The sequence below is a fragment of the Lynx canadensis genome, chromosome F2, assembly GCF_007474595.2.
Source record: "Lynx canadensis isolate LIC74 chromosome F2, mLynCan4.pri.v2, whole genome shotgun sequence".
In the NCBI taxonomy this organism is placed as follows: Eukaryota; Metazoa; Chordata; class Mammalia; order Carnivora; family Felidae; genus Lynx; species Lynx canadensis.
This window is the reverse complement of record NC_044320.2, coordinates 38230310-38254028: the sequence shown is the minus strand read 5'-3', so window position 1 is coordinate 38254028 and position 23719 is coordinate 38230310. Positions and strand designations below refer to the sequence as shown.

Genomic DNA, 23719 nt, shown 5'->3' with positions numbered 1-23719 from the left:
AAGGCGTTTTCTTCAGTGTTGCTCACACAGATCTCATCTGGAAAGAGGCTGTTTAAAATGAGTGTGTCATTCCCTTTCTGTCACTAGGTCACCCTACTTACGGCTTAGCTGAAGTGCGTTCTGCAATTACGCTTACCCAGGACCAAACCTTTAGAAGAACCTGAAAATTTTATCACTACAGTTCAAATTCGATTAAGTTTTCCTGGAGACTGAAAAGTGAACTGCATTTTTTTTTTTTTTTTGCTGGAAATGAAGATGTACATGTTTTGAGAAGCTACAATAGTATTTTCCTAAAAATTTAAAGTGATTGTTCTTCACCCATTCCAGATGGATTCTTTATTGTTTGCCAATGGGTTGCAGATGCCCACCCCTTTAACCAAGTTGGTTAACTGCTTATAAAACGTACACTGGCTGATAAAACCTTAAATACTGGAAGAAATTTCTTCTGGGACATTCCACATGTCTTTGCAGTAATTACGAAATTAGCCAATTGTCACCTCTAAAAACAAACTTCGTTTTGAAAACAGCAAGCAAGAGCAGACTACAGATATAGTCATAATTCACAAAAAGTATGTACAAAGCGGTATTTAAAATTGAAGGAAGGGTGATATACGCTGGAATATACAATCTAGAACTGATTGACTTTACCCTACGGAGAAGATAGTTATATTAAACGTGTTAAGATGTGGAAATTAATCCGGCGAGCGCGCCAAGTAAAACTACAAAAAGCCCTTTGGGTTTCTCTGCAGGGTCTTCAGGACGCAGAGAACCAGTTGTTTGGTTTCTCACAGTGTAAGGAAAAGTGGCACGGAGAAGGAAGGGGGTGGGCTTTGCTTGTGTGTGAATTTTGAACTGAGTCACCTTCGGCTCATCTCTGTAACAGGGGAACCTCCAGCAAACCTGTGCCTTTAAGACTCAGTTGCTATCCAAACACAAGTAAACAGAGTGGACCATTAGCGGGCGCCGGGCTCGGAGGCGGAGCCAGGCTCCGTGGGCCCCGCGCGGCTGCAGGACGCCCGCCCGAAGGGGAGGCGGGGCTGCTACTAAAGCCCGGGACTCCGGGCCGCGAGCAGCCTGGGGAGGGACGCGGGCGGGGACAGAGCTCTGAGCGCGCGCTGCTGGAGGGTGATGGCCCTGCGAGGCTGCAGACTCCGACCTTACCCGGAGTCCGCGGCAAGAGGCTCGCGGAGACGCGGGGTTCCGGACGAGCGCTGAGCCCCGGCTTAACCACCCCCCCGGCTCTACAAACTCCACGTCCACAGTCCCCCACGAAGGCGAGGATCCGCTCTCGTTTTTGCTGCTCGTCGTCCTCCAGATCATGTCCGCGGCTCCCGGGATTCCGCTCGGAAAAAGAAGTTTGCCCGGCGAGGACCCAATGACCTTTCCGAGCCGTGCGCCTCACTACCTGGGCCGGGTCTGAGCGAAGGTGCCCAGGCGGACCTTTCCGAGGGAGGTGAGTGTCCGCTCTGGGAAGGGGCTGCAACCGCCAGAAGGAAGGAAGGGAGGATGGGTGTCGGGGGTGTGGGGGACACTCAGATTCTCGGTCCCGCGTGCCCCAAGTTCAGAACTGTGAAAAGAAATCATATGGATGCAATCTTGGGGCACTGTGTTTCTCACTTAATCGGATTCCAGGCACACCACTCCCAGCTAACACCCAATGGCACACACTTGTATGCGCTGTTTTAGTTCTGTTTTGCGACATTTAATCTAAGTGTTCGGCAAGGCTTCTTAGAAAAGCTGCTCAACATACGCTCAGATAAAACCCCATAATCCCATGTGCTTCTGATGGTGCCCCAGTATTCCTGGTCCACCAGTCCCGAGGCAGCCGCAGCAGCTCGGGGCAGCCGCAGCAGCGCAGCGCAGCGCAGCGCGGACGCGCGGGGACTCACAGTGCCTGCCTAGCCAGCGCGTTGCAAGAGGGAAGTTACAGTTCAGTCCTAGGTAATCCTCCAACCTTGTGCTGGGCTTTTGGTTTTCCTCCCAGCCTCCAGTCCTGGAGAGGCGGCAGAAGGCAAATTCCCTGAGGGTTTAAACGCTCGCCTCCTCGAGTAAGAGCAACAGAGAAAGGAGTAGTGGCGGTTGCAGGAAGGAAGGAGAAAAAAGGTGTTTGCGGAGGGAGCGGGGGGAATCCGTCTCCCTACCTGTTAGAACCTAGAGAACAAAAGAGGGCTGGCATTTCCCGAAGCGAAACGGCGCAGACAGCTACTTTCTCAGCTAAACAAACTGCAGTCCTGAGCAAAACAAGAAAATTACTCACGCAGGGAGAGCGAGGGAGCAGAGAGAAACAGAACCCAGATTATGCGGAAGGCATCTTAATTTAATTAACTCCTTGGAAAGGCAGAGGCGCTGCAAAGGGGCAGGAACTTCGCGGCCCTTTTCCTCTGTTCACCTGATCCAGTCTGGCCATCGTTAGTACTTTTTAAATGATCTCCTTATATCTACTGGGACTATAGCTCTGATTTATGTAAAATTCCATTGTGGCTTCGGTTGAAATTCAGCAAGCCTATGGATCCATCAGTCGTTTCTCTCACACTAGCACACAGGTTTTAGCAGATGACCCCTGACTGTGTCTTATTTTTAGATAACTGAATGTAATAACAGCATTACCAAAGAGCAAGACTCTATCAGATTACCACGTACCTTTTTCCTCCCATGTTTTGAAAGCTTCGGTGAAATGAAATTAGTATGGACACATCTCACTTGTTGACAGCCAGTGAATTAAATTTTACAGAACTTCTGCTCGTGCCTGGAAATCCCTGTGAAGAAGACTGATAAAAGAAAATTAGTCTCAGCTTCACCAAAATATTTGTTTTTCACTGGCTCTTTCCTTGTAAAATTAGAAGTAACTAGTGGTCCAAAAAGGGGTAGTGGAGAAATGACAGCAGAGGATGATGACCTCTGTTACTGCCTGAAGCTCAGTGTGGGAACTACATGCTCCACTCCAGACAAAATGAAAGTACTTTAGCTCTCTTCGTTGACTTAAAACGTCTTTTGACATATATTTCCAGCAACTCAGTGGGAGAGTGGAAATCTAAATTCCCTGATTATTTATGGCAAAAGTGTTTGGTGGATATTTAGAGTCGTTCTGCTTGTAAAAGGGTTGAAGTCACCACTGGTTTGTTCTTCTTCTATGAAGAAACTATCTGTCCTGCAAATTAAAATGAAAACTTACTATGAAATAGCACGTTTATGCTGCTTTGGAGCTGAATTGTAATGGAGTTGCTAATTTTTGTGTAATTTTAACCATTTGAAGAAAATGGCAGGAAGATGGCACTCAACTTTTTGCTGGCAGAATTAATGCATAATGTTTATGGCAGATTTCACTTTGTGCATTTGAAGTGGAAATTACAGGTGGTGATATTCCTTCAGTTGACAACCACCCCCCCCCTCCTCATAACAGTGGTGGGAGTTATACTTTGCCTCCTGTATTTATTTCTAAGAAATCTAGTCTGGGAATACACCCAAATAATAATTTCGGTTTCCTCTCTATGGGGGAAACCACTTTTTAACACTAGGGGAAAAATAATATTTTGAATCTCTGGAAAATCCTCATTACACAAAAAGAAGGAAATAAACGTGTAATTTATTATTTTTAATGGAAAATGAGATAATCAGATAGATTACTAGGAATGTTAGTAGAATCCTTTTTCCCTGCCTTTCTAGGAGGGCTTGAGGGTTGCCACTGAACAAAAATGAATCGTGATTTGTGGTGGGAAAGTTTATTACTAATGGAGGTTTACAGTTTCGGTTGAATGGTCTGACTGAGACCCTCTGACTCTTCCACACCTCTCATTAACCCCCGGTCTGAACTCCCAGACCGAATACGACCAGGCAGAAGCGGTTCATTAATAAATCCCCGTCTCTGAGCATTCCAGAGGAGGAGAGAGAGAAGGTGTGGGCCTCACTGAAGCGACCAAATTCTGCCTTGTCAGAGCGCTGTGTCATTATCGCAGTCTCCCAAGTCTGCCCTCAGACCCGCGGGCAACACTTCACAGCGCACTAGAATAGATTCAGGCGTGTAAAGGGATGGGTGGTGAAGGAGCACTGGACAAACTTTCCAACCTTCCGGCTGGGTTCAAAAGCCAGGCTTAAAAGGTTGAATGGCTCCAATCGATCCGCCGGCCCCTCGCAAGCACTTAGCTGTGAGTCCCGCACCTGGGGAGCCTCCCTCAAAGGCAAGGCCCAGGTCTAAGGAGCTGGCAGAACCGCTGCTAAAAGGCGGCTGGCGGTGGGAAAAGGTGGGCCTTTCCCTAAAATGCAGGTAGGGTGTCCTGGGGAACCGGGGTCTGAAATCAGACCTCTGTATTGCCATTGGGGGAGCAGGAAGAGGGGAGTGAGTGCTCCCTGCTTAGGCCCAGGCCGCACACATCTCCCAGCAGATAAACGACCTTCCTCCAGGCTGGCAAAGCCGCACTGTACCCGGCCCGCCGTGGCTCCCCTGCTGCCCCTTCCCCAGGGAGTCCACTCTCCTCTCCACTCCTCTCTTCTCACCTTCTGAGGCCTCTCTGGTGTAGGAGCGGCTCCCGGTGCCAGGCCGGGAAGCCGCTCCCGCCTCCCGAGAGCTTGGCGCTCAGTCTGGGAGAAGGGGTTCCGGCCTCAGGGAGGTTCTCCGCCCACCCACCCGTATCCCCTACCACCGCACCCCACCCCCGAGAGCCTGAACCATCTGGAAGGGATCTTGGTCGGGGGTGGGAGGGGACGGCTCCTGGGAAGGAGGAGGGGGCGATTCCAGGCTGAACCGGCTCCAGAGGTGTCACTTTTCTTTCCTGCGGCCCGTCACCGCTGATAAATGGGACTGAGGCAGAGGAAGGAAAAAGAAAACCTCCGAGGTCAACGCGGGGCGAGACCGGCCCCTCCGAGGGCCCTCCGGCCCTGGAGCGCGAAGCGCACCCCGACTGCGCTCCCGCACCCGCGGCGTGGCCGGGGTAAGCGCGGGAAAGGCGACCACGCGGCGGAACGGCCTGCGGGGGGCGCAGCGCGGGGAGCAGCAGCACCCGGGCTCCGCCGGGCGGTCCGTGTCGTTGCCCGGAGAGCTCGGAGGCGCCGCGGCGACAGAGGCTCGGCCCTGGGCCTGCGGGTGCTGGCGTCGCGGGCCGTCGCGGTTGCCCGACCTTCGCCGGACAGGGTGGGCTGGATGGGCTGAACTGGGTGCTGCCTCGGCTGAAGCACCGCCTTCCCCCAGCCCGCCTTTCTTTCTCCCGGGGCCTGGGTCTTCCGCTCAGTGCGTGCCCGCCAACCCCACCTTCCTCTGGGCGCCCACAGAAGGGCCGCCGGGGCGCCCGGCTCGCCGGAAAGCCACTTCCCGCCCTGCCTGACACCCTGGCCCCGGGTCTGAGCATGGTTCGGACCCGCACGGCAGGCGCTGTGGGGATCCCTCACCACTCCTTCGGGGGGCCCTGGTGTAGAGTGGGAAGGAGGACTTTGAAGGAAGGTGTGGTAACCCGCGCCGGCGCCAAAGGGCAGGCCGAGCCTGCTAGGATAATAGTCACAACTCTCCCCCTCTCTTCTCCTGCCATTTTTAGGGTTTTCTCTGCGTGCCTTTGTCTCTCTGGGTTCTCGCCGGAGCCCCACGCCCACCTGCCTCTGAGTCCTGGAAGACAGGGGCGGCTCCCTCCGCCCCCCAGCACCAGGGAAAATGGGGAGCAAGGCCCTGCCGGCGCCCATCCCGCTCCACCCGTCGCTGCAGCTCACCAATTACTCCTTCCTGCAGGCCGTGAACACCTTCCCCGCCGCGGTGGACCACCTGCAGGGCTTGTACGGTCTCAGCGCCGTGCAGACCATGCACATGAACCACTGGACGCTGGGGTACCCCAACGTGCACGAGATCACCCGCTCCACCATCACCGAGATGGCGGCGGCGCAGGGCCTCGTGGACGCACGCTTCCCCTTCCCGGCTCTGCCCTTTACCACCCACCTCTTCCACCCCAAGCAGGGAGCCATTGCCCATGTCCTCCCAGCCCTGCACAAAGACCGGCCCCGTTTTGACTTTGCCAACTTGGCCGTGGCCGCCACGCAAGAGGACCCCCCTAAGATGGGAGACCTGACCAAGCTGAGCCCGGGGCTAGGTAGCCCCATTTCGGGGCTCAGTAAATTGACTCCGGACAGAAAGCCCTCCAGAGGGAGGTTGCCCTCCAAAACGAAAAAAGAGTTTATCTGCAAGTTTTGCGGCAGACACTTTACCAAATCCTACAACTTGCTCATCCACGAGAGGACCCACACGGACGAGAGGCCATATACATGTGACATCTGCCACAAGGCCTTCCGGAGGCAAGATCATCTGCGGGATCACAGGTGAGGTTGGAAAAGAGGTTGGCCTGGGTAGGGAAGTCGACTTTGTTCAGAGTACCGAGTCCTGATAGACAGTCTAAGTGTCACCAAAATCCCCTCTAAACCAGAATACATTCCCAAAGGCCCTCCCTGGCCAGCTACAGCTAACCCCCAACTGTTACCTTTTTCCTCCTCTGTCTCTGGCTGCGACCTGGTTTGGGATGCGGAAGGGCCTTTCCTCATTCTTAGGCAGTTACAATCCGGTGGGTTGGTCTTTGTATGCGTTTCCCAGTTTCCTCCGGGTCGCCAATGGGGGGTGGGGCCAATAAAGCCGAGGGACCCCAAAGACCTTCCCACGGTGGGTACCAGTTCTAGCTGCTGTCAGACCATTTCTAGAAATCTACTCGGGCCACCTCTACTGGGTTCCCTCCTTTCCCTATCTCCCCACCCCCAGGTGTGCCCCAGAGCCTGCCAAGGCGACCTTTCTTTTATTTTACTTATGGGGGTCTTGAGATCACTGAATTTAGAAACGGGTCCCCACCCCGCAACACCCTACGACCTTAAACTCTGCATTAATAAATGGCAATTGAAGAAATACTGTAACGTAAGTGTTTTCATCGGGTAAAAGCTTCCAAGGAGTGGGGGTGGGGGTATCTTTTCTTGGACCCTGCTTGTAGTTCTACAGCACTGGGACTCCTGTTGGGATCCTCCGCGGCTGTTTAGGGATTGGGTAAAATCGGTTCCCCTAAAGTCGGCCTTGCCTAACATCCTGATTTGGCCAGTTTAAATACCAGAGAAAACCGAAGAGACCAAGAAGGACTCATTCGGCACGATTTTGAGCTCCAGAATACACCAGAGAGGGCGATCAAGTGTAGATAAAGCCGGCGTCCGGTGAATGTTTTGAAGAATCTGTTAGTTGAGGTTAACCATAAACAGAATTACACAGAGGAAAAAAAATACAATCTATAAACATAAATAATGGGAATCCCGTTTCTTCTGCCCTTTCACGACTTGGTTTTGAGTAACTGTCAAAAGAAACTCCTCACCATGGTGTAAAACCATTTCAATGAAACCTTATATTGATTTTCAGGTATATCCATTCCAAAGAAAAACCTTTCAAATGTCAGGAGTGTGGGAAAGGATTTTGTCAGTCTAGAACTCTAGCGGTTCACAAAACTTTACATATGCAGGTAAGTTTGTTTTCTTGTTTAAAAACAATGGCTGGTTTCGTTTTATCATCTTTGCTCACAAAGGTGTTCAATGGCAAGCTCTTTCTCTTAAAAGGCTCTGTTTAGATTTAGTTTTCGAGGTGGGGAAAAGCAGCACTCAGCATTTTTTATGCAAAAAATTACTCTTACCTACCATAAAGCATTATTATATTTTTCTTAAAGAAAAGGCCATTCTCTTTATTCTAAGTCCTAACTTTAGATTTTTTTTTTTTCCATCTGATCTGCCCTGCATTTAAAGCTTTCGTGTTTGGGAGGAAATAAAGGTAATTTTGATAATGGAGGCATAGTGAAATCCCATATGCTCTCTCTCCCAGGGGCCTCATAATTTGTAGTTTTCAGAACATTGAGGAATAGTTTAATTTTCCAGCAAAGAGGAGCCTTATTACCCGGGAGAATGTCGTTCCTTAAGAGTGGATTAGAGTTTTTTCCTTCCTCCTTTTCCTGCCTGTGACACGGTGATGAAATGTAAAGAGCTGGAAATCACAAAGCCCACCGCGGTGGCCACCGGCAGTTATCAGTGTAATCGGGCCTCTGTGTGTGCCTGCGCGAGTGCGTTCTTGATTGGAGGATTAGGAGCCAGATTTGTTCGTGCAAGTCCCCTCTTTTGTTGTCGTGCGCGTGTTATGTTAACGCTTGTGATACCGATAAGACAGAAACTATTGAGAAGGGTGCGGTGGTGGTGTGAAGGATTAATCCTTTGCTTGCTTCACATCTGAACAGGAATCTCCACACAAATGTCCCACATGTGGAAGAACCTTTAATCAGAGAAGTAATCTGAAAACTCACCTTCTCACCCATACAGACATCAAGCCCTACAGCTGCGAGCGGTGCGGCAAAGTGTTCAGGCGAAACTGTGATCTGCGGCGGCACAGCCTGACTCACACCCCGCGGCAGGACTTCTAGAGAAGCCCAGGATGTGTCCCGTGCCGCCGCTGCTCCCCTCCCCAGACACTTCTCCACGCCTCCCACCCAAGGGTCGCACCCCCAACCCCTCACTGACCCCAGCTCTTCCCTTGCTGTAGCCGCACCTGCAGCTCCAGGGAGTTAACTCTTCTTCTCGAGGACTGAGGACTGTAGAAAGCCACACAAGTACATCCCTTCACAAAGAGTATATGCTAGTTTCTTGTAGATATTCACAGCTCATTTTAGAGCTCTGTACATAATGTCGTGGGTCTTCGTTTTGTTGTTTTGTTTTGTTCGTTTTTGTATCTTGTTGGATGCACCTAGATATGGAAAATGGAAGCCAAATTTATCTTTAAAGAGTGTATTTTCAAAATAAAACCTTTTCTTGTTTGTTTCAACACTTCTGCAAAAGTGTCTTGCTATTTAACTTCTGTTCTTCTGCTGGGCTCTGGGAGAGTAGGATGCCTCTAAAATACTCAACATTGAGGGTTTTCTTTATTCCTAGGTTTTTAAAATAAGACTTCTCACAATTCTCTTACTGAGACTTCAGCTCTTCCCTTTCTGTGTTATGGTATTTTTGAATTGGACAATTTAGATTTGGAATTTTTGGTTTTCACAGATATTAAAATTGATACCCTCGAGGTTTTATCCTCTTTTGTTTATTCTAATTCTTTGTGTGTTATTCCTTCTGATAAAAAGCAATATAATGATTGTTAATCGCATGCAACTCCATGACTGACCTACCTGAAAGCACAAGATGGAAAAGTCCTTGACCTAATGTCAAAGTTTATGATGGACTTCTCTTACCATTAGACTTTGAACACTATGATTTAGCACTGTAGACAGAGACTTTACCCTGGTTTCAGGAGAGAAGTCTAATAATCCTCCTATAGAAGAGCGCAGGAAGATACAACCTTCAGAAGATGGGGGACAAGAGGAGAAAGGAGAAACTACTTAGCTGTGAAAATATTGCTTTCCTAGGGTGGAGATGTTTTCTTCTAGAAGGTTCAGATTTCTCTGCAAAGCAAACTTGAGCTAGGTAACTTGCAAAGTTTTCATCACTGGTTGGTCTTTTGTCCCTGGGAAAATGCCAGAAGTATAGGTACTCTGTGTGGAGCTCATGGGAAGCATGTCATAATCTTCTGAGGCATTTCAACCTTTCCCAGATGATTCCTGGGGAATGTGACACTGGCATCATGACAACCTGTATAGGATTTGGGTGGAAGACTTTGGATACAGATAAACTATAGTACTATGCAGAAGTACTGGAAGGGATATAACTGAACTTAAGGAGGGAACATCAGAGGAACCCATGGCCCAGTAGCCCAGAAGGTAATCACAGACTTTAACACTGAACAATAGGGTTAATTAGGTATTCTCAGATTTTTCACTTTTATATTTGTATTAGATGGCATGTTTCATCTTTAGGGACTAGGCATCACATCCTGTGTTTGTACTTTAGAATCCTCCAGAAGGGTACATAGGGACTTGAGGACTCGATTCCAAATTTTTTGCCAGTGCCTTGTTCAACACAATTTACAAAGAGGTTTCAAACGTGTTCCAGATTCAATGCTTACTCTGTTCTCAAGGGAACTGGCTGGAAGTCACTGACGCTTCTCATGAGAGATGAATTCTATCCAACAAAGTGTCCACTCACCAAGCCTGTGTGTCTAATGCTCACACAAATGCATTTCCCAACATGGGATGGGCCCAAGCCTTCACTGAGAAGAGGGGGCAGGGAAGAGTGTGAGGGTGCATGTGTGTGTGGTATTTAGAAGACTGAAACTCTTGTTTGTTTTCTTGTGTTTGTATAGAATTAACTCAGTGACCTCCCTACCTCTACTCTCTCAAGATCCTGCCCACCTTGGCACAGAAGATTTGAATACTTAAGGGCAGGGTTACACATTGACTGTCCCTAGAGCTCCCCTAATCCCGCAGGCATTTCCATGTCCTCAGTCTCGCTTCCCCACCCAACCCAACCAACTATAAGTGTCAGAATTCCATTGCACAGGGTTCAGTCCAATTATCAAAGAATGACCCTTGCTCACTATCAAGCTCAGGCATATCCTTGAAGTCAGTGTCACAAGGATATTTAGATAGGAATACGGTTCCTCTGCATTTATTTTAGTTAAAAAAATGGGAATCAGAAGGGAATGAGGAAAAAATAGAGAAAGTGGAGAAAGCAGTTACTCTTCCCAGATACACACTATTTCAAAAATTAATGTTGATTTGTTTATATAGTTATTAATTTAACAAGTGCACATTTTGGGATCTTGACTACTTAGTAATTTGAAAGCCTATACTAGGGTTTAATTTAATAGCTCCCTTCCTTCAGTCTGCACTCCTGAAGCCAGCATCCATCTAGACTCAGAAAGAGATCTAGCCTCATTGCTCTCTCTTTCCACACCTCATGATCTCAGGGGAACTTTTGAACAGTGGGTTCTTTCCTCTCCAAATGCAGAGTTTTGTTTTCTTCTTTATAATGTTCAAGTATGCAGGAAATGAATCTTATGTGAGAAAAACTTATAAGACATCATAAGGAAAATGATACCTTGTAGCTTATGAAATTAATCTACTGAGTTTTGGTGTGGTGGTTTTTTTTTTTTTTTTTTTTTGGTTTAGGGAAGAGTCATTATTTGAGTTTTAGATTAGCCTGTGTTTTCCTTACACCCTCTACCATAGTCAACTCATGAATCAATACTCCTGGCCAGAGACCAGGAATGGGAAATATCACGAGTCATAACCACAGTGCTGAAGAACTTCATGTACAACAGTTAAGTATTCAGCTGTGACTTTAATCTTATTTTGCAATCCATGTGTGGGATTTTAAAAATAATATCTAAAATTAATTACATTGTAACCAATTATTAATGTAAAATTATGAATGTGTGTTAGTGCATGTATTGAGGCTAATATTGAAATGAAGGTCATTGTAGTACTAGCGCTTTATAATTGCAGTAATTAAAATTGCTATTTTGCCCAGGCACATCCTCTTTTACGTGAGGAAACTTACAAAAGTTTAACTCTAAGACTACTAAATATTTAAAAAGCAAACAAATCTAAAATTTCAAATTATAAATAAGCCTAATTACTACTAATGATGAAATCAGAAGCATATACTGGGAGTTTCTTCTACTGTTCATTTGTCAGATGTTAGCATAGACGTTTGAACCTCTTCACTTAAATCATGTTCAGTCAGGTACCCTTGCCCTACTTTTGTTTCTAGAGGAGCAGCCTACCCCTGGAAGGTACTTGGGAAACGTTAGTTCTTGAAAATTGCCAACATGACAGACTACATGCATTTGGATTGAACACGGAATAGAATCTACAGCAAATTTTACTACAAGAAGGGTATTACCATGGCATAATGGGCTACCTTCCTACTCCCAAAGTAACATTAATATTACTACAATAATAAAGAAAGAGGAAACGTTGATGAAACCATATAACACATTGTAAACAGGAATAACTTTTGATTTTTGAGGATTATTTGTTTTCACATTTATCAGTGTATTATATTGAGACCGTATTTCCCAATTTTTCCTTCTGAAATGTAACTTTCCACTGATAACCACCTCTGCTGACAGCACCTAGCAATAAAGGGAGTGGAGATTCAGAATGATTCAGCTTTGATGACCTGAGATATTTCAAGTTCATTCCTGTTTATTGCTTGTTTTCCCCCTCCAACACAAATTACATTATCATAAGCTATGTAACTTTTCCTATATAATCATCCAAGGCAAAAAATGACAGTGAAAAACTGTAAGTAACCCAAACAGCCTATAAGAGGAAATGGTTGGGTAAATTATAATGCTATATCTGCTATGTATAGCATTATACTAGGTATATATTATACTATTAGGTATAGCTTTCTACTGCAAACAGAAAACCTGACTAAAAGGGGCTTGAACAATAGGGGATTTATTTTCTGACATAACAAGAAGTCTAAAGGTAGGATTCAGAGAGGTATAATTAATTGGATGACAAGATTATCCAGAGCCCAGTTCTTCTTACTTTTCTTTTGTTCCATCTTTAGTGTGTAGACTGGCTCCCTTCATGGCCACAAGATGGTTGCAACAGCTCCAACCACCAGTTCTAGTGCTTCCTTTTCACACATATTTCACAGGTAGGAAAAGGATTTATTTCTTTTTTGTATCACTTTTTAAGAATTAACAATTTCTGCATAAATCCAACCTGTAGACTTGCCCGTATATCTTATTGGTCAGAATTAGGTCAACCTGCTCATTCCTCAGCCAATCGCTGACAAGGAGAATACAATTATCCTGCAATGGACTAAATAAAACTCCTCTTATAAGCATAGAAATGGAGCTAGCCTTCCCTGAAGCCTCTGATTGCCCGAAAAAAACCCTGATTTCTGTTAGCAAGGAAGAAAGGAAAACTGAGTGTTGTGAATATAAAGCAGATATTAAAGATGAAGTTTCTGTTAATAACCTTATGTTAGGAGATGCTTATGTTGTAACACAGCAAGATATTCAATGGCATGTACAATATTACCCAAACTATATAAACAAACAAAATCTTGAAAAAACTAAGCAGAAATAAAGACTAGCAGAAAATACACCGAAATGTTAATAGCAGTTATTCATGAGTAGCAAGCTAAAGGTGTGTTTTTCTTCTCTTCTTTTTCAAAATTTCTATTTGAAAAAAATTTTGTTTATTTTTGAGAGAGAGAGAGAGAGAGAGAGAGAGGGAGACAGAGAGAGAGAGAGAGGCAGACAGAGATGGAGACAGAATCGGAAGCAGGCTCCAGGTTCTGAGCTGTCATCACAGAGCCTGTTGAGGGGCTCAAATTCACAAACCATGAGATCATGACCTGAGCCGAAGTCTCATGAGCCAAAGTTGATGCTTAACTGACTGAATCACCCAGCGCCCCTCTTCTCCCTTTCTTATTTTCAACTTTCCCACAATAAGCATGTGTTAGTTTTATAAAGGAAAAAATAATAAACATTATTTTTAAAATTCAAGATAAAGCCTTAGTTTCCTCAATATATTTTTTCATATGGCTTTATTGTCTCTGACCAGCCTTTGCTTTGTCTCTTGTCCACACAAACCCACGTATACACTCTTGCTTCTTCTAAACCACTTTAATTTCATTACATCTTTCTAGTTTCTTTCCATTCTTCCTTGATTTCTATTCACATTTCTTTTTCCTATCTTTTCTCTTCTCTAGGTTTTTGTATACTGGTTCTTTGTTTTCTTCCTTGTAAGACCTTCAGTAATTCTAGCTCAGTGTTCCTCCAGGTATGATCATCAGACTTACCCAGGGTACTTATTTCTGGGCTCTCCCTAATCCAGTGTGTGACTTGGGATTCCTGGTGATAAAGACTCAGAACTCTGTATTTTAAACAAACACTTCAGGTAGTTCTTATGTGTATTACAGACTGAGAATGTCTGCATTAGCCTTTGACACCATCATTCCCTTTATCTTATCCATCAGCCATTTACTATGTGCCTACCGTAATAAACATAAAATAAATTTCAACCCGCTTTTCTTTACTTATTTACTCATGTCCTTGACGTGGTGAAAATTTCCTCTGCCTTTATTCTTATTACTCTTCTATGGTCTCTCTATGTACTTTTCTTTTCTATTGTTGCTGTCTCCAAATTAGATTTATCTTTTTTGCACTAATAGACATCTTTGGCTTTGATATTTTATTTCTTTGTTCTTTTTTGTTCTCTTAATCCATTTGCTAATTTAAAGAGGCAGGAGAATAGAGAGAATATAATAATTGATTAAGATGAGAAAATCACAGAGAAGTAAAAATAATTCTCTTTTGGATTTGTATATTGAAATATTGTCACCAAATGACTTGTTACTTTGGCTTCTGTATAAAGAACATTAAGTTGCTATGAGTAATGCTTTATGTATTGAGCTGTGTGTGTGTGTATGTGTGTGTGCACAACCTAAAATTTGTTTATTAGATTATTTTATTATTACACTAAAATTTCAGAGTAGGTGGCTATATGTTGTGATGGAAAAAGCCATGGACATGAAGTCAGAAGATGCATTTAAGGGCACCTGGGTGGCTCAGTCAGTTAAGTGTTCCACTCTCAATATTGGCTCAGGTTGTGATTTCATGGTTCTGGGATTAGCCCTGTGTCGGGCTCTGTGCTAAGCATGGAGCCTGCTTGGGATTCTCTCTCCTCTCTCTGTTCCTACCCCACTCATATGCTCTCTCTCTTTCCTCTCTCTTCTCTCTCTCAAAATAAACAAACACTAAAAGAAAAGATGGATTTAATTTTTTGAGCTCTGGAATTGTTTATAGACAAAACATTTAACCTTTTTGAGGCTCAGTTTCTCATCTGTAAAATGTGAGTTTGCCCTACATAATAAGGTCTTCTCCACCTTGTAAAATTTATGGTTCTCATTTAGGTAAGCATGAATGTATTATTAGATGAGCATTGTTCACTTCACAAAAGCTAGAAAATACCAAGAAATCATATCACTTCTCTCTCATAAAATATGTCATTAATTCAGTAAAAATAAATGTAGGCTTACAAATTAATTTCTATTTGAAACTGTCATATCATGTTTTTCTAAAACTTCTGAAATATTAGAGGCTCTTTGGATGACTGTTGATTAAAAGTAAAGTTTTTAAATTGAAAAGGAATTGTATTTCTTTATCATTTTCAGCTGATAAAAACAGTCATGCTTATTGTAAAAAAAAATTCAAACCATATAGAAGTCTATAAGTAGAAGTCTCTTATTTCCTCACCCCCACTAATGACCCTATTAGTTTCATTCCCCAGAGGTAGCTACTGTTAACATTTTTGGTCTGTCTTTCTGGACATTTTGCTGTGGATATTCAAAGGTAAGCATATACTTAACATCACACACACACAAATAGGATCATAGAATAATAGTATTTTGCAACTTCTACACACACACACACACACACGCACACACACTTAACAAAACAATATATCTATTGGGTCTTTTGTTTTTCCACATCAGCGTAAATAGATATTCCTCTAAGGTGATGGAAAAAAAAAGTCTAAAGACTTCTAAACCTGAGGATTGAATCTCTTCATTAGAATTTAACATGAGAAATAGGAAAATCATTGTTACTGAAATTATTTACAGAATACTATCCTTAACTGACAACCTTTAGTCCCCTATCTTCATGACAGCAGCTGAGAGAGTGCCTGAGGGTTTCGAAGATTCTTCAAGGTGTGTCATATTATGGTTCACATCAGTGCACACTGAGATACCTCTCTGGCAAGAACTGAAAGATACAGTTCTTAAATCCCCTGGTGACCCATTATCCATGGATCATTGACAAGATAGAATGTAATAGCTCCTGTCTTTTTACCAAGGTAAACTTCCCAGTGAAACTGTACTGTTCTTGCCCTATGTCTCTTATCTAAACAAAAAATTAATCTAGGAAAAAGAAACTACATTAAGTAGATAATGCAAATACTCTCATATTCTTTATTATATTTTAATATTTATTGAATGAGGAAATATTTATTGAAATATGGTAGCTGTTTAATAGTAAAGACTGACCCTGACAAGTTGTTCCCACAACTCAACTTTCCAAACAGATCATGTGAAATTCAAGGCTAAGCAAATTGCACAAGACCCAGCATTTGGAACATAAAGTTCTAAATAAAGAACTAATAGAACATAAAGAACTAATAGATATTTTGTTTATTTAAGGCCAGCATTAAAACAATAGTTCAGCTGGTACTATGGGCCAGAATTGAACATTTCCTATTATTTTTCTATGGTCTAAAAAGTCAGTATTTCTCTATCCTAAAAATTATTTCACTTGTGCACCGGTCCATAGTCATAATCTCAGTGGGACCCACTCTTAGTCCTCTGCAATGTTTACCATGAGGCACCATGTTTTTGCAACATCATTTATTGGCAGTGCTGTGTTATAAATATTATAATGTGATGACAGGACGTGGCCATGTTTTTATTTGGTTCTGATCTAGATCCATCTGAAAGTTCCTTATTTTATGTTAATCCTTTTTACTTCTGTAAGGATTCTTCCTCCATTTCTATGGGTTTAGAGATAGAAATGGTTAGAAATAGAAAGATGATGCTCTTATCAACTTGATTAACACTTTATTTCCTGCCCAGGTCAAAAGAAAAAAGGAAAAAAGAAAAAAGGCAGTAACTTAACCAAAAAAGCAGGTTGCAGAATGACAAGTATGTATCATTCATGTAAATTTTGAAGGCATGATATATAGTTTGTATAAATATAGTAAAAATATAAAATGTTCTTGGAAATAATAAACACTAAATTCTGGATATTGGTTACCTTTGGGGAGAAAGACAAAAGAAATTAAGGATGCTACACACTGAAGGGGGACTTCAATTGTATTTATATTCTATTGCCTAAAAACATCTGAAGCAAATATTTAAACAGTTAAGACTTCACAAAACTGAGTGATATGTGTACAAGCTTGTTACGTTAGTCTCCATACTTTTCGATATGCTTGGAAATTTTCATAATTAGCCTTTCTTTTCCCCAAAGAATCTGATTTTAGGGGTGCCTGGCTGGCTCAGTCAGTAGAGCATTTGACTCTTGATCTTGGGGTGGTGAGTTTGAGCCCCATATTGGGTGTACAGATTACTTAAAAATTAAATTAAAATAAGTTACATTGAGTTAAAAAAAATCTGATTTTAGAGCTGAAAAGGACTTTAGGAACTATCTAATATTGATATTTAATGAGCAGCTACTCTGTGATGCTAGAGATATACTGGTATACCAGAGAGGCACATTGTCTACACCCTTGGAGCTTGCATTCTACAGGAAAGAGGCCACATTTTTTTAAAAATGTGAATACACAAAAACATATCAATAAGGACTACATTTGAGGATGGGGCCATCGAGGTGAAGAAAAGTGAAGTGATTTTCCTGAGGTTCAATCCAGTTCTAGAGTCTTGCATTCCCTCTCTGCCTTCCCAAATACTTATATTTCCCCCTGGTTTCTCCCTAACTTAATCTAATTATTGATGATGTTAGGCACAAACACATGGACAATGTCTCACTTGTTTTGTAGCCATCTTTACTTTAAGATATGAGATAAAAAGTTATAAATTTATCAAATACTAAAATTTAACTGAATAAGTTTTTAAATTATTGGAATATTTTGAATACAACATGAAATTTACACAACTTTCTTATTAGGTAGGTCAGCATTATCTTCATTTCATGGGTGAAGAAAGAGATGTATGGGGGAGTAGTCTTGGAGTGAAGTAAATTGCCTAAGGCTCTATAGGAAATAAAAGTGACAGGTTCTGGATCAGAATTCACAAGCCTGACTAATCTAATACAAAATCTTGAGTACCTTTCTTTCTGATCTTCCCTTTCAGGTTACTGTGCCTTACTTCCACACATTCCTGTAAAGCCAGCATTATTCTTTCGAAAATTTTAAGAAAAGAGCCCATAACACTAATATCTTGTGAGACAAATTGAGTATTTTCTCACCTTCAAAGTTGCAAATTCATTGATAAAAATGTTTAATGTAAGCTTTTGTGTCCATCTTAGTGTGCAAACCCTTCTTTCCAGATGGTCTCAAAGAATGTTCCAGAAAATAATTTCCCAGACTGCAACTATCCTATTCAGAGCTTTGAAGACAAATTGCAGGTGAGCTCTTATCCACTGTTGGCAAACAAAGGGAGTAGAAGAACAGAATAATTATGGTGACCTAATCTACCTACATGGTGTGATGACATCCATTCTACTTATAAAATCCTATCATTTATAAAATTTGTCTTCATTGCTATTAAAAAATTGTTTTAATATTATGATAGGTAAAAAGGATTGTTTCAGCTTCTTTCTGTATTCAATTTTTAAAAAGCTGTCACTTGTAGAAATAAAGTCTTTGTGGGAAAATTATTCTGAGCAGAATTTAAATATTCAATATCAGAAGCTAGTATGGTCTAAGACTATTGCTACCCAGGAATCTATCAACAGACTTTACCTCTGTGCACTACATGCTTCCCTACAAAGCTGATTATAGGTTTATGTTGTAAGTGCATGATACTGACTGGTACAGGAATACTCCAGAATTACTTATTATCTTCATTTTCCAATGAATTCTTTCTTCCCTTGGCTGATGTGTGAAGCTAGGCTTCTAAGGACTTCTTCAGTGTCCTTATTAAGAACATCTGTAAAGAGCATCAGAATGAAGTGTTGAATTTCACCCATTTGGATTTCATTAAAGTGTCTATAGTTGTCAAGCATTTAGAAAGTCAAGACACTAAGAGTTTGGGGTTTGACCCAAAGGAAATTGGTCCTCATTTTAAGGCTAAACAGGAGGGATAACTGAGCCAAAGTTTTTTAGGGAGTTGTTTTTTTTTTTTTTTAATCATCCCTTTCAGATACATGCCCCTAAAGAATGAACTCTTAAACAGTCATACTTTCTAATGCTAAGTTTTCCATCTTGCCAAAGCAAAGTGTGGGTTTATTGCAGAGGTTCTTAACCCAGGGTTCATGGACTTCTGGTGGGTCCATAGGAAGACCTCAGAGAGTCCATAAACTTTGTGAAATTGTAAGCAAAATTTGATGTGCATATACACATTGTTGGGTTTTTTTTCTGGGAAGAGGGAGCTGTAGCTTTCATCAAATTTTCAGAGACATCTGTGCCTCAAAAAAAGTAAGAAATGTTGGTTTATTTTCATGTTATTTAGGTATCCTAAAAACTTCAAAGTATCTGAGGAGCAGAGTTTTTAATTTCTCTAAGAGTACACAGAGTACACAAATGTGCATAACTTATAGCTGCTAATAATAATTTTTAAATATTAACAAATAAACAGTATTTTGGTAATTTGTGAAATCTCAGTTATGACTAACTTGCCCATGTACACACTCTGATCCAATCAGGTTTAACAAAAGTAACTGGACTGATTATTTGGAGTAAATGACATAAAAAGAGTAATTTGGTTGAAAAGTGAAAATACATGGTATTGGCAGCACAAAGTGGCAAAAAACAAAGCAGCTTGAAAATTTCCACTACATGTAGTAGTAGTAGCAATAGTAACCATTTGGTTAATCGATTATGCTCTAATTATAGTAAAGTGGCATGAATTCATTTACATTGTGACTTAAATGCACTTTCAGTAAAAACAACAATTTCATTTTGTAAAGAATACTAAGTGAAATAAATTCTGATGTGAAAAATCCACTGAGGACTTTTAAGTTTTCTAACATTTAAAATGAATACCAAATAATAGGACCATCATTACACCAATTCTAGCTACATTTATGTTTGGAACAGTTGGTAAAATTTAAGAGGTCATATTTTAAGTTCAAATACAATACCATATTTCTTCTCTGCATGTGATTTTTAAAAAGCCTTATTTTAACTGGATCCTATAATTATATTTGTCTTTAAAAATAGATTATTTAGTATCTGTTGAACTGGAAACCTTTTTTCAGTGTGGTTTTTTTTGGTGAATCATTCACTTCAGATTGGAATCAAAACACAGAATGCAGAAATATAGCACGAATCTTTGATTGATAGGGTATCTGCCATTTTTCTTTATATATATATATATATATATATATATATATATATACACACACACATACACACACACACACACACACACACCCCACAAGAATCTATACATGTTATTTTTTTCCCTTGAGTTAAACTTTGGACACCAGTGTATTTTGATTTATCTTTGCTTCTTGTGCAGTAAGCTTTCTTTGACCACCTTCTTAAATTACCTATCCTCTTAGACAGTTCTTTAGCTTATTACATGTGGACCTGGCTTGTTTCCAAATTAACTTGGCTAGTCTCTTAATCTTTCCCATCCTCTCTCAAAAACCCTGATCAGCCTTGTTGATATTCACCAAACTTACTTTCCAGATTTCATACTCCCTTGTCTCCTCTGCACTCCCCTAATGTGTGTATATATATATATATATATATATATATACACACACACACACACACACATATACATACATATATATGTACACACACACTATACACACTTATATCATCAATGTTTCTCTTACTTTTCAGATGCCTTTATTCGCTCCTTAACCTTTGTTTTTCTAACTTTGCCTCAAAATATTTTCTATGTGATATATATCCCCACACACACACTTATATCATCAATGTTTCTCTAACATTGCCTCACAAGTCTAACTTTACAAATATATCTATGTGATATATATATATATATATATATATATATATATATATACACATACACACACACTTATATTATCAATGTTTCTCTTATATTATTTTTCGGGTGCCTTTATTCTCTCCTTAGCATTTGTCTTTCTAACTTTGCCTCAAAATATTTTCTGTTTTATAATGTATCCCACATAGTTAAATTTAAATATTAGTAAGATACAGACTCTTGAAGAGTTGCTTGTTTGATTGACTGACTGGTTGATTGATTTTGCTTATTTGTTTTAAAGTTAAGACTTTTGGGGGGCACCTGGCTGGCTCAGTCAGTGGAGCATGCAACTCTTGATCTTGGGGTTGTAAGTTTGAGCCCCCAACACTGGGTGTAGAGATTGCTTTAAAAATGAAATATTAAAAAAATAAATAAGGTTAAGACTTTTTTTTTCTTTAGCATCAAGTTTATTTCTTACTATTTCTATAAGGTTAAGAATCAGTAAAGGTTATAGCATATGAATTATATCTTAATTAAGCTATCTTATAAAAAATGGAAAACAGTGGAGGAAAAAATTAATAAAGTAAAGGAATTTCCTTGAAACTGTTTTGAAAGATATAAACTGCAATATGGACCCTAGGTATTTATCATTACTCTAATTACCATTACATGCACTGTTTAGCTTTACAGATTCTCTGAAGCCTTCCTATAAACTGATAATTTAAACTGCTTTGCAAACTCACTGTCCTAAAACTATTTACCCAAATACAGATTAGGTGAAAGCTTCTAGCATAGTGGCTGGCATATAATAGGTACCCAATAAATGTTAAAATAAAAGAAAAAAGAAGAAGAAGAAGAAGAATTAAAGTACAATTGATAAAGTCATATATATCAGTATAGGGTTTAAATACTCAAAGAATTTAACCTATGCCTAAAATAGTCAGGAGCCAATTTAAAGTAAAAGGGCTGGAAGCATTGGATTAAAATTTATTTTTTAGGCCCTTCTTAGAATACTTAATAAGGCTGAAACTTAGTTTTGTGGAGTAATATGATGATTCCCAATCAGATTTCTTCTCATAATAGGGATTCTCACAGCTCTGGTATCCCAACATGGTTCCTTCTTTTGGAAACAGAGAGCAACTTTTAAATTTTCTGTTAAAATGTCCAACAGTGAATATGAGTTCAAGATGTTTCAGTTGCTCAGGCGGTATTATGTTTTTTCTGCATTTCAACCTTACCTCCCTCTCAGGTTCTCAGAACCAATGAATAAAGAAACATGACTTATCAAAGAAGGTAAGAACCAGAGCTGATGGGACACTAGTTTGCTAGTCAGGACAGCCAGCATATTTTCAAAGGTGTGGTCTTCATTATGCTTCAAGAATAGCAGCATCTTTGGTTTGGAAGGAACTTTAGAAATGTCTTTGTCCATCTTTCATATAGTATTAACTGGAGAAGCACTCACTCTTCTGTGAAGCCATAGGTTGCATTGTTGATAACTCTGAATGTTATAAAAGTCTTATAATCAAGACTTGCTAGCTGCACCTTCCAATGATTGATCCTAGGCCTGCCCTCTACTTTCTCTAAACTGCAAACTTATGGGAGGGGGAGGAGAATTCCTCTTACATAAACAGATGAGACGTACATAAACTTTGTAAAATGTTTAGAATTGTCACCACACCATCAGGTCCTCAGGCAAATATACTGCTTATTATGTCTTTATTCAGATTCTACACTAGGAAGTTTTCATTATCCTCATCCAAAAATGCCAGTGAATTTAGGAAATTTTCAGTCTTCCTTGGAGATGTGCCAACAATTATCAATGAATCAGCGTTAGCACAACTTACGGGAGGAGGGAGAAGGAATTAGAAGCTTCATACTTTTATTTCCTCCTCTGGTGGTATGGTAGGAAGGAGGATTAACTGGTTAGAGCTGAAGCCTTACTGGGTCTGAATCTTTTAAATCCCTGGCCCAGATTAACTGAATGATCCCAGCACTGAGCACACAGGTTGTCAGGAGGACTTGTATCACACTGATTTGCCTAATAACTAATCTGTTTGCAACCTCCTCCACATTTAATGAGGTTTCATTGTCCTCCTCTTACAAGTTTTAACATGCTGTTATTTAACATGCTATTATTCCTATCCTGATTCAAAAGGACCTGAATTGCATGATAGTATTTCAAGGTGCTAAAGGCCACAGCTTCTTCATTAAAAAAGAGAGGGGAGGAAGTATTATTATAGATCAGGCAGCAGGACTCTCAGAGTCTACACCTGGCTGGCCCAAGTTTGGCTCTTCCTCATCTATTTATTCATTCGAATAAAAACTTCAAGAAAAGTAAGAAAAAAAAAAAAGAGTCACCCTGGTACCAAGCCTGAGATAATGTATATCAGCTTTGATCACATGCTCTGAGGTTTGGGAAAATGAATTACTATAAAACCGGGTGTCATCCTCGGCTCTTCCCTGGAAACACTTTTCTTAAATGTTGCTTTTGATCATATTTTTAAGATGTAATTAAGGATTCCTTTCCCTAGTCATGTTTTCTTTCTTGAGCTAAAACCTTATGGAAACAATCCAATAGAATTATATAGCTATGGTTCCACTCACAGGAGCTCTTGGTAATGATTAAGGTTGCCTGGACAAAAGAATATGGAATAGGTGTTTGCCTAGTGGGTGTGTCAATGGTGGGGAGTGGGGAGAGAGTCCTTTTTATCTTTCTACAACCTGGAGTCCTATGAGGAACCCTAAGGCATATCTGCAACAAAGAAATTGTTCTGATTGTATTTATCTTTTTTCCAGTACTTCTCACTCATTTGATAGCCATTCAACAAATATTTGAGTATCTTCCTGTTAGGCACTGTATTAATCTGTATAAGAGACAAAGAGCAAGAAAAACATTAATAAATAAATAAATATGTTATGATCCAGATGTATGTTGACTTCTGTGGCAATATGTAGAAGATTCCCTTGTCAGTGAAGGAGGAACAGAGGGAATAAGGAAGACTCATTGGTGGAGGTGAATGTGATGAGACAGCATTCAAATGACTTTCTCCAGTGGAAGTATGCTATCCCAGTAATGGTCAGGTGGTAACTGCAAATAGTAGTTTTCTTCAAAGCATGATCCATGACACAAAAGTCTCTTTAGACCCTCTGAGGCCAAAAGGATTTGGTAGTCAAATACATCTAAAACTTCACAAAGCACATC

At 41.1% G+C, this 23719-nt stretch overlaps 1 protein-coding gene across 2 annotated transcripts; it reads left to right on the top strand.

Annotated features, from left to right (window-relative positions):
* The first annotated feature begins 1095 nt into the window (after positions 1-1095).
* On the top strand, positions 1096-8912 carry OSR2 (odd-skipped related transciption factor 2). Of its 2 annotated transcripts, none has more exons than XM_030304458.1 (4): positions 1096-1453; positions 5523-6291; positions 7358-7457; positions 8299-8912. In XM_030304458.1, exons 2-4 carry the CDS (start codon positions 5636-5638, stop codon positions 8371-8373), a joined length of 831 nt encoding a protein of 276 aa, XP_030160318.1. In that variant the 5' UTR covers positions 1096-1453; positions 5523-5635; the 3' UTR covers positions 8374-8912. The 2 variants fall into 2 exon arrangements, with proteins under 2 accessions (XP_030160318.1, XP_030160317.1); XM_030304457.1 differs by having other exon boundaries at positions 8217-8912.
* Positions 8913-23719: the final 14807 nt, after the last annotated feature.

Coding starts and splice junctions, on each gene's coding strand:
- OSR2 (XM_030304457.1), top strand. CDS start 5,636: ATGGGGAGCAAGGCCCTGCCGGCGCCCATCCCGCTCCACCCGTCGCTG. Junction 6,292..7,357: donor GATCATCTGCGGGATCACAG/GTGAGGTTGGAA, acceptor ATTGATTTTCAG/GTATATCCATTCCAAAGAAA. Junction 7,458..8,216: donor ACAAAACTTTACATATGCAG/GTAAGTTTGTTT, acceptor ACATCTGAACAG/GAATCTCCACACAAATGTCC.